Source organism: Amborella trichopoda, chromosome 6 (assembly GCF_054954075.1).
Source record: "Amborella trichopoda isolate Santa Cruz 75 chromosome 6, AtrichopodaSantaCruz75HAP2 v2.0, whole genome shotgun sequence".
NCBI classification, from domain to species: Eukaryota; Viridiplantae; Streptophyta; class Magnoliopsida; order Amborellales; family Amborellaceae; genus Amborella; species Amborella trichopoda.
The window spans coordinates 12,414,383-12,426,076 of record NC_142341.1 but is presented as its reverse complement, the minus strand read 5'-3'; the positions used below and the strand labels follow the sequence as shown (position 1 = coordinate 12,426,076).

Below are 11,694 nucleotides of genomic sequence, written 5' to 3'. Positions count from 1 at the left end.
GCCCATCTATATTTTTTATCCGAATTTTTTATCGGACTTTTTAAAATAAAAACTTTGGTGAACCGATTTATTGATAATCCCTGCTAAGTATGCTCTAGACTCTGGAGTACACACGACGATGGTCCTGTCCAATCTCTCTCTCTCGCTAACTTCGACCATTGTTGTTTCTCTCTCCACTCCTGGCCCCAACTTGACTTTCTCTCTGTACTCCCGGCCCCATCTCTCTGGTTTCCTTTTCTCCAGACGCCAAATGAATAGTGTTTGTAAAATGGGTTAGGCCATCTCTCTCTTTCTCTCTCTAGAATTTCTCTCTCTCTCTAAAATACACCTCACAAGTGAGAATCCCTCACGTATCTTCTGCAACTCAAGAACCATGTGAGCATTTCCCATGTCGGTCACCCTATATAAGAAGGTCCTCCTCACACCCCATCTCCCCAAGAGAGAGAGTCACTTTGTTATGGAGAACAAATAAGAGAGAGAAACTGTGCAAAGAAGAAAGAGAATGGCCATGAAAACCAGGTCACCATTTTTGTATTACTCCCATGATTTCTTCTATCTGTTGTTTCCACTATTGCTGCCTGTTCTTCTCCTCTCTCTCAGCAATTGGCTTCGCAAGAGGTCGTTGCAGAACCGCTGCTATGGACCGCGAAGCTACCCCCTCGTCGGGTGCATGGTGGCTTACTGGAAGAATCAGTACCGTCTGCTCGACTGGTACACAGAGCTCCTTGCTGATTCTCCGGGAGGGACGATCGTGGTCCAGAGACTGGGAGCTCCTCGCACGGTGGTCACCGCCAACCCTGCGAATGTCGAATACATGTTGAGCACTCAATTCTCCAACTTCCCCAAGGGTAAGCCCTTCACCGAAGTGCTCGGCGACCTTCTTGGCCATGGCATCTTCAACACTGATGGCGAGCTTTGGCACACTCAGCGCAAGGTTGCCAGCCCCGAGTTCGCCACTTCGCACCTCCGCAGATTCGTACTTACTACCCTGCGCAATGAGATCGAAGGTCGGTTGTTACCGATTTTGAGGCAGGAGGCACGGAGCAGCACGGTACTGGACCTGCAGGACGTGTTCAAGAGGTTCACATTTGATTCAATCTGCCTGGTTTCATTTGGGATGTACCCCGGATGTTTGGAGGTGCCATTGCAGGAGTCGAGACTGGCCAAGGCTTTCGACATTGCAGCTGAGATTAGCGCCAGGAGGGGGGCAGCGACTCTACAAGCAATCTGGAAGATAAAGCGGGCCCTGAATTTGGGCTCCGAGCGCAAGCTCAAGGAAGCGGTCGGAGTGGTGCGTGAGGCTGTTGCAGAGATTGTTAGGGAGCAGGCGCCTAAGGGAGGAGACCACCTTCTGGCGAGGTTGTTGAGAGCGGGGCTTGGGGAGGAGCTTGCCAGGGACATGGTGGTTAGCTTCATAATGGCTGGCCGGGACACCACCTCGGCGGCACTCACATGGCTGTTCTGGCTTCTCGCCCGGCACACGCAGGCGGAGCGCGAGGTCATTCGCGAGGCGCAGGAAACAACCACACTGGATTACCAGGTAAGGTTTCTGAAACCCATTATAACAACTTCTGTTCTGGTAACCCTTATAAGAAACACTGTAACTGTGTTTGTAACAGCAATGCACCTAGGTGATCGTTGTAACAACAAAACACGAGTTCAAAATCTTGTTAATGTCACAACTGTTACTCTGTGATTGTTACATTGACAATGTTACCATTCTTGTTATCCAGGGGCTTATGGGGCTCAAATATCTTCACGCATGCCTCTGCGAGACAATGCGACTGTACCCGCCGGTGGCGTGGGACTCGAAGCATGCAGCCCGAGACGACGTGCTGCCGGACGGCACCGGGGTCACAAAGGGGTGCCGAATCACCTACTTTCCGTACGGGATGGGGAGAACGGAGGGCATTTGGGGCAAGGACTGGGCCGAGTTCCGGCCGGAGCGGTGGCTCGAGGGGCGGATAGTGTCTGCATTCGAGTTCCCGGTGTTTCAGGGGGGGCCAAGACAGTGCTTGGGGAAAGAGATGGCGTTTCTGCAAATGAAGTATGTGGCCGCCTCCGTATTGAAAGAGTTCAGGGTGGTGCTCAAGGAGGCCGACAGGGTGCCACTGTTTGTGCCATTGCTAACTGCCTGCATGGGTGGGGGCTTGGCTGTGAGGGTAGAGGAGAGGGAAACAAGCATGGGAGGGGTGTTATTGTATGACAATTGTAAATCTATGACTAGCTAAAGTGGCTAGTGTCTTGATTATGGTCATAGTTGTACCATTTATTTATATTTTATAATCCATGATATGTACAGGGATTAGTATATTTTTTAGAGGAAAATTCTACTCTTGTAACCTTGATTATTGTGGAAGTGATTATGGATTAACTATATTATATTTATTTGAGTTATTCTAGTCGGCAACTATGTTGGCTTTTTTGCTCCTAGTATACCTTCAATAGGAGCTCAAAATACATACCAAAGTAAAAAACTGCATAAAGAATATGAAAAAATATAATCGAGGGAAAATGCATAATTGAGGTCAGAATACATAATAATTATGGTAAAAATGCATCATGATTATCATAGTCTTTTTCCAATTATTTGGATCGGCTATGTGAATCCTAGTTCGCCATTCTATTTTGTCAAGGGCCTTACTCTCAGTGTGGCCATAAGTCCTATACTTCGTCTCACTACTTCTAACCATGTCTTTTTAGGCTTACTTCGTGTCTTTTTTTAGTCTTCTACTTGAACCACCTCGCATCTCTTAACATATATCATACATCGTATTGGCTCTGCGCTGCATATGCCCCATCCACCTAAGTCTACTTTCTTTTATTTTATTGCTTTTTGGAGTTACACTTAAGCTCTTTTGAATATATTCATTTCAAAATTCGTTCTTTCTTTCTTTGTCACTCATCCATCTCAACAGTCCTATCTCAGCTACACTCATCTTATAGGTATCTTGTTTCTTAACTGTCCAATATTTCACCCCATAGAGCAACACAGTTCTCACAGATATCCTATAGAACTTTCCATTATTTTAAAAAGCATTATCATCATCATCATCAGGGGTTTTTCTCAACCACTTGGCGTTGGCTACACGTTTGATCCACCATTCTACTCTATCAAGAATCATACCCTCAATAAGGCCGTATCTTTTTTTACTACATCCTATCATATCTTTTTAAGGTTATCCCTTGCTTTTTTTTTTTTTTTTAGCCTCGCACTCTTAATACGGTAAAAACTTTATCCTCTTAGAACTTCTTGAAGTACAAAAGTTAATAGTGAAATCCTGACTTCCAAACATACCTAACACTTCACTTTGTGAAGTGTAACAAAGTTTTGAAAAAAAAAACTCCTACTTCACTCAAATACTCAATGGCCCTTTGTTTCAACAGTTGAAGACACTCAGGCATGAGATGCTCTAATTATCTTCGAGATAATTAACACCTCAACTTGGAGAATCCGAGATGTAACCATGTCGGTGCCACCATAATGCATCCCACCTTTTTGTAGATTTTTTTGAACTGCATGTTCAAGAAACGTCCTTGTACTCGACATATTTCATACCCGATTTGTCTTGAAAAGACTCAACCCAGGTTAGATAAGGCTGAAATGAAAACAGGGAAAGGAATAATTAAATTTAGCTTTTAAATGGGGTGCATATATGGAAGGCATTGGGTAAGTGCGGTTGAATCGGACAAATATTTTGGTCAGTGGGGAGAGAAAAATTGCTTTTAAAAAGTGCCCAAAAACCGTAACCATCGCCTAAAGTCGTATAAACTGCAAAAGCCTCCTAACGTCAGTGATTTAAAAACGGGATTGGTGTTCGGATCGGGTATTCCAAAAACCCATCCAGATCAAAGAATCGGCGGTTCAGATTAAGAATCGACGGATTCGATCGGATTCGGTAATAAAAAAATCCAAAAATATTATTAAAAAATATTATAAATGTTGTTTTTTAGGAATCCAATAAAAAATAAGGATACTACATTATTAACTTTCATTTTTTCCATCAATATGTAAATATTAAGATGTTCTTTCCCTGTATGAATTTTTGTTAAGTTAACATTAATATAATATTGTTTCAATTATAATATAGTATTATTATATTACATCAAAACAATTTAAAAATATTAGAAAACACTTCCATATAATTTAAAATTAATTTTAACGTATATAAAAATAATTATAATGATATAAATTTAACTATAAATTTAACATAATTATTTAAGTTATTAACATAAATAAACAACATTTTCATTTAATTATGTTAATTTTTGTAAATTATTATATGAAATTTTATTTTTGTAATTAAAGATTAAATCTTAAAAATAAATAAAAATAATTAATCTTAAAAAGAATTATAGACCATTTCATTTGATAGATGTCATTTTATAAGAGAGAGATCTATTTATAGAGCATTTAATTTATACATCATTGTATATATGAGAGAGAGAGAGAGCACTATTTATAAAAAGGTTTAAGAAGTGGATGTGCACTGCAATGGATGTGCGTTGAATTATCCCACCTCGAAGCTTTAAAGGCGAATTTATTATTATAAAAAGTTTGTGGCGCGGGCACCTTAATGTGATTATGTGACTGAGACGTGTTTCACACATAATGACAACTGACAAATATAGGAAACGTGGCAACATAAGCTCTCAATTTTGAAAAACTTTCGAGAGTTACCATTGTAAATAATTAATTTGTGTACCTTTTACTTTATATAAATTTCAAAATGATCCATGTTCTAAAAAACTGACAGGGTCTCGTTTTTTCACCAGATCTGAAACGAGCAAGACGATACCCGATTTGAATCGCCCGATTCCAGATCGGATCACCGATTTTTAAAACACTAGAAGTAGTTGTCCTACCGATCTAGCTTGAACTACGCCCGCATATTAATATGCCTATGAGATACCACGTACTCTATTAGAAAATTGTTTAAATCGTGGTTTTCATAAGCACTCTAGAAAATGCTTGATTCCCATAGGGACCAACTTTGGTTTCATATTAATACAGGTGAACCCATGGAGGGTGCCCTGCAACACGACCTGCCTAGGCATCATCTAGGCATATGTATTAAATAAATATATTGCTCAACATCCCATAGTTGCAATTCATTCATCCCCATAAGGTGCCCTGCACTCGAAAGTCATGCCTAGGCATCATCTACGCTTATGTATTCAATAAGTACATTGCTCAACATCCCACAATTTTAAGATCAGAGAGGGAGAAGAAACCTATGTTTTCTAGAACTAGAAGTTGTGGCATTTTAAGATTGTAACAAATTGTTTTAAGAAAGGTAATGATTTTAAACTTTCTTTTAACTCGTTTCAAACCCAAGTAAAGAATGTGAGTTGTGTTAGGTAGGCAATCGATATAAAACTTTGTCAAAATTTATATATATATATCCTAAGATGACAACAAGCATGGCTGATTTTTGCCCTTGAGCCTTGGACTTAGGTCTCCTCATCTACTTTGTAGAATTCTTGTTGGATTATGAGGGAATAGATGGACCCCAAAACTCCCAAGATTACTAGCAGTGTCGTGGGACTGATGATCGCAGAAGTCAGAGTTTTCCATAACAATGAGAACTCAAAAGATAACTTCTCTATCTATGCCTCTCCATGGCCATGAAAGACCTGGTTACAGAGGGATGGAAGAGGCCGTTCTCCAACGTTCAGCTTTCTTTTGAAAACTCTGAGAAACGTGACTCATAATCTTGAGAGGTGGGTGGTTATCATCTACTCGTTAGATGATAACCTCTTCTCTCTCTAAAAAAAGGCCCTTATTTTAATGATAAATATAATCTTTATGATAAATATTAAAGAGAGAAAAAATTGCATGTATGAGGGCCTATAGCCACCCATACGTACCAATATCTCTCACTTAGCCATAAGGGCCAGATATATTGATATAATACTACTTAATGGGTTTAACATTTATGAGCATTTCTTTGTCATGGGACTTTTCACGTTAATACGGTTATACATCTCATAACAAAATATATCCAAAATCATGTCATGGGTTTTTCACGCTAATGCGGCTTTCCTCTCATGCCATGACATCAAAAGAAATATCCAATTTGGGAGTTCTTGACTTAAATAGTTTTAAGTGCCATTAAAGCTAAATGCTTTGATAATATTTTTGCACTCAATCCGTTTGTTAAAAGGTCTGCAATCATATTTGAAGATCACAAATAACTTACAATTATTTCATTATTTTCAATAATATCATAAATGTAATGACAATCAATTTAAATGTGCTTACCGTTGGAACTATAAGCTCCAATTCTAATTGATGAAATAGCAGCCTGATTATCATAAAAAATTTTAACAGGTCTGTTGAATATATCCAGCTCATTTATGAAACGTTTAATCTAGACGGCATAAGTTGTAGCAATGCTACAAACAATGGTTTTCATAGTATACCGAGCTATACAACCTTATTTTTTGCTAGACCAAAAAACACATCTACCTCCAAAGAGGAATATAGATCTTGAGGTTGATTTTCTATCATTTAGGTCTCCTGCAAAGTCTGCATCAGAGTACCAAGTAACATCTAAGTTGTCAGCTTAGAAGCATAACTTGTAATTTTTAGTTTTCTCCATATATCTAAGTATCCTTTTTATGGCTTGCCAATGAGCCACCCCCATATTACTCTGAAATCTATTTACAAGACCATATGCATGACTCAAATCAGGTCTTGTACACAACATGGCATAATTTATGCATCTTACAACTTGAGCATAGGAATTCCTTTTATTTCTGCTTTGTCACTATCATTTAATGAACACATTTTCTTTGACAGTTTTAAGCCTTTACAAACTGGTATATCTATGGGTTTTTCATCTGAAATCTCTTTATAATACTTTTTAGATAATTTTATTGAGATAAACATAGAAGTCTTGATCTTCTATCTCTTGTTTATCTTAATGCCCAATGCATATGAGGCTTCTCCCATATCTTTCATCTCAAAATGGGAACTTAGCCATGATTTGGTATGATTAATCATGCTAATATCATTATCGGCTATCAAAATATCATCCACATATAGTGACAATATAACAAAATTGCTCCCGCTGTTCCAGACCATTGCTTCAAACCATTTCTCTTACAATACTCTAATGAATGCACTCTTCAAAGTTTAGAAATCAATGTAATCATTCATTCTCCAAAGAAAAATGGTATCAGAAGGGGAGAGAGAGTGTTGAACCCAAAAATCCAAAAGGCATGAACAAAGCAATGATCAAATAAAAAATAAATAAATGATCAAATAAAAATAAATAAATAAATAAATAAATAATGGAACCTGATAGCTCTGATACCAATATTGGATTATGAAAGAAGAGATGGACCCCAAAACTCCCAGATTACTAGCAGTGTTGTAAGACTGATGATCGCAGAAGTCAGGGTTTTTCAGAACAATGAGAACTCAACTATAACTTTTCTGTGTATGCCTCTCCATAGTCATGAAATGCTTAGTTAACAATGAGAACTCAAAGATAACTTCTCTGTGTATGCCTCTCCATAGCCATGAAAAGCTTAGTTATAGAGAGATAGAAGAAGTCATTCTCCAACATTCGGCTTTCTCCTTAAAACTCTGAGAAACGTGACCCATAATCCTAAGAGGTGGGTAGTTATCATCTACATGTTAGAAGATGACCTCCTGTCTCTATAAAAAAAAGGCCCTTATTTTAGTGATAAATATAATATTTATGATAAAGATTAAAGAGTGAAAATATAGCATGTATGAGGGCCCCATGGCCACCCACACATACAAACATTTCTCATCACTTTGGGACTCAGCTTGAGTGGACTTCAATCCCAACCCTTTAGTTGACCCATGCAAATACATCTCAATCTTCTATCATAGACTTTACTCTTCACTTAGGGGCCGTTTGGATACCTGGAAATATATTGTATGTGAAATATATTATTGGCGTAATACATTACATGCAAATGGATTGTTATTGTTTATGTAGTATTTAGATGCAACTTGAGAAATACATTGCTATTGTTTGGCTATGTCTGGAAGAAATATGGGAAATGCGTTGCCAACATTTTACTAACACTTGCCTATAAACTATTATTTCTTTCTTTTTTGTCACAAAATTCTATTGAAATGTGGAATTAAAATCATCATCACACAATTCCAAAAAGATTTCTAATAATAACATCATCACAATGTCAAAAAGAGTTTTTAATAATAATTTATACCATTCTAAAGTCACCATCACATGCTTGCTTTTGATACTTACATGGAATCACACGTCTTCCAACACAATTAGACTTTGGTTTCAACCGAGTAATAGAATTTTCACCTCTCACCGTGCCTAATCAGTTTCGTGATTTTTGAAAAAATCTCGGTAATCTTGGTTAATCTCTTTCCATTTTCTTACTATTAGAGCATGTTTGATAACATGAAGTGTCTTCCTGGAAGTTTAGAACTTCTTAAAACCTGTTCAAGTTTTGTGCTTGATAAAAAAATTGAACTTCAAACAAAACTTCAACGAACTGTTCAAGTTCCAATCTTGCTTTAAAAAAAGTTCCAACCCAAGGGTTGGAACTTAAACTTGGAACCTTTTTTTTATGAAACCCCCCCTACATATAAAATGTATATATTTTATTGTATAATATACAATATAATTTATTATATAATATATATTATATTTTATATATTATTTATATAATAGATATTTATAATATTATATAATAAAAATATATACAATGTATAATAATATATATATATATTATTTTATATATATTATATAATAAAAATAAAGATTAATAAAATAATTCACTATATAATATATCTTATATAATACAAATATATATCAATAAAATAAATATAAAATGCACTATTTTATATTTTACATTACGTTATATATGATATACGTATGTATTTTATTGTATAATATATAATATACTTTTCATTATAGTATATAATATATTTTATTATATATCGTATTTTATTTATATAATAGATATTTATAATATTATATAATAAAAATATATATATTAATAAAGTAAATATAAAATACAATGTATAATATAGACTATATTATTTTATATAAATATTTATTATATATAAAATAAATAAATAATACATTATTATGTTATAAATATATATATATATTATATTTATGAAATATAATATATTTTATTATATAATATATATTATATAATAAAATATATATAAAATACAATGTACAATATACTATATTATTTTATGTAAATATATAATAATAAAATAAATAAGAATTAAATTATTATGTTATATAATATATTTTATTATATAATATATATTATATAATAAAATAAATGTAAAATACACTATATTATATATTATACTATGCTATATATATTATATAAAATATATATTTATAATATTTTATATTTATGTAATATAAGATATTTTCATTCATATATATATATATATATTAAACGTAAATATAAAATAGAGTATATCATATATTATAGTATGCTATAAATATTATATATATTTATATTTAAATTATTATCAATAAAAATATAAATGTAAGATATTTACCATATATCCATAGAATTATCAAACACAAAAACTATGAACTTCTTAACGTCTCAGGGAGATTATCAAACACAGAAACCATTAATTTCTTAATTAACTTCTAATTTATAGTTCTTGATGAACTTCCAGCTTGCAGTTCTTGAACTTACTTTCCGTTATCAAAATGGCTCTTAAAGTGTACTCAATTGTTATGTAATACATTGGGAGTACGGGTATAAGCCCCATGAACTATACGGGTATAAGCCCCATGAACTATCATAGATTTTATTCTTCACTGTACAATAACTTTACGACCACAGTACATGTGGAGTATAGGTACAGGCCGCATGAGCAAGTTGTGCATCTACAAGCAAGCAATTTTTTTTAGTCATTCTGTGATGAAGACAGGCCCCTACCGATATTTCCACATAGATTAGGGAACTAGCTTTTTTGAAGGGAACTAGGTATGGAGGTGTTACTACCGCGACCCAGCCTCTTTCCTGCATCTACTGCAAGCTACCACTGGCCCTCGGCAATTAACTTTGACATTATGGTGGCTATACTGCACATCTGGCCCTAGGCAATTAACTTTGACATTATGGTGGCTATACTGCACAACTGTGCCCCACCAATGGTACTGATCTAACTACTTGTAGAATGGGATTTTTAAAAATTTATTATCCAGTTTAAATAATTGTACACTTTCAGCATTGCGGGTTCATCCACATAATGTAGACCAAAGTCCACAATCGGTTTGAGATATCACTGGACTCTAAAAATAGCATTCCAATTCTTTTGACCTGGGTTGGACATGTGGATCTATAGGCTTGCCCACTGCAAAGGCTATATAAACACGCATATATACACACTTACCATTGAACTTATATAAATCTCACAGGTAAAACAATTAGAAAATTTTCTAGTGAAGATATTTTACTCCTGCGAGAGTAGAATGTTGATTTACTTTTTCAAGCAAAACCACAGTTAGAATTAATTTTAGGATCCCAAATTTTGGGGATGTAACTACATCAACCCTTAGTTACTTTAATAAAAAAAAGTTTCCTAATTGTACCCTCTACGCACTGAAAAAAAAAAAAAATCTTGAGATTGAATAGAGGTTATTCAATTTTTATATGTAGAGATCTAATTGTTAAAAAACTCAAATTTTAATTTTTCTTTTTGAGAAAAATCATCTAGTAATTCTAAAATGGTTCCCAAAATTTCAGATTGAAAAATCTTTCCAAGTGATATTTTGATTGAGGGAGCAGAAGTAAATTATGCTCCTGAAAGAGCATAGTATATGTGCTCAATATTCTAAGCTAATTTGACAAAGTATATTTATTTGAGAAAGTAAACAATTAAAAAAATCATAGCTATTTCTTGTACATCAAAAGCTCATCCCTTGGGTAAAACCCAACTTAAAATAAATTTTAGGACCCCAAATTTTAGGCATGAAACCTCTTCAACTCATAGATTAACCTAAAAAAAAAAAACCCTAATTGCACCCTCTATGCATTTGAAAAACTTATGTCTTGAGATTGAACAGAGGCCATCCAATTTTTAGATGGTAAGATCTAAGTGTCAAAAATCTCAAATTTCAATTTTTTTCTTTTGAAAATAATCATATGGTGATTCTTAGTTGGTTCTCAAAATTTCATATTGGAAAAATCCTCCCCAAATATGGATCTTCTTACCGAGGAAGTAGAAATAAACTATGTTCCCGAAAGAGCATATTATATGTGTTGTTCTTGTACTTTCTCACTTTGAATTTTTATTATACTGTTTTCCCTAATTGTACCCTCTATGCACTTGAAAATAATAATATCTTAAGATTGAACAGAGGCCATCCAATTCTTTTTTTATTATACTGTTTTCCCTAATTGTACCCTCTATGCACTTGAAAATAATAATATCTTAAGATTGAACAGAGGCCATCCAATTCTTAGATAGTAAGATCTAAGTGTCAAAAACCTCACATTTCAAATTTTTTCTTTTGAGAATAATCATCCCAAAATTTCAGATTGAAAAAATCCGCCCAAATGTGGGTCTTCTCACCGAGGGAGTAGAAATAAATTATGCTCTCGAAGTAGCATATTATACGTGCTGTTATCGTACTCTCTCACTTTGAATTTTATTATACTGCTTTCCCTCTCTTGGGCTCTCTCTCTAAG

At 34.7% G+C, this 11,694-nt stretch overlaps 1 protein-coding gene across 1 annotated transcript; it reads left to right on the top strand.

The window, feature by feature from the left end:
* The first annotated feature begins 245 nt into the window (after nt 1-245).
* Nucleotides 246-2,397, top strand: LOC18438139 (cytochrome P450 94B1). The gene is made up of 2 exons (XM_006848328.3): nt 246-1,540; nt 1,734-2,397. Exons 1-2 carry the CDS (start codon nt 503-505, stop codon nt 2,229-2,231), a joined length of 1,536 nt encoding a protein of 511 aa, XP_006848391.2. The 5' UTR covers nt 246-502; the 3' UTR covers nt 2,232-2,397.
* Nucleotides 2,398-11,694: the final 9,297 nt, after the last annotated feature.

Coding starts and splice junctions, on each gene's coding strand:
- LOC18438139 (XM_006848328.3), top strand. CDS start 503: ATGGCCATGAAAACCAGGTCACCATTTTTGTATTACTCCCATGATTTC. Junction 1,541..1,733: donor CAACCACACTGGATTACCAG/GTAAGGTTTCTG, acceptor CTTGTTATCCAG/GGGCTTATGGGGCTCAAATA.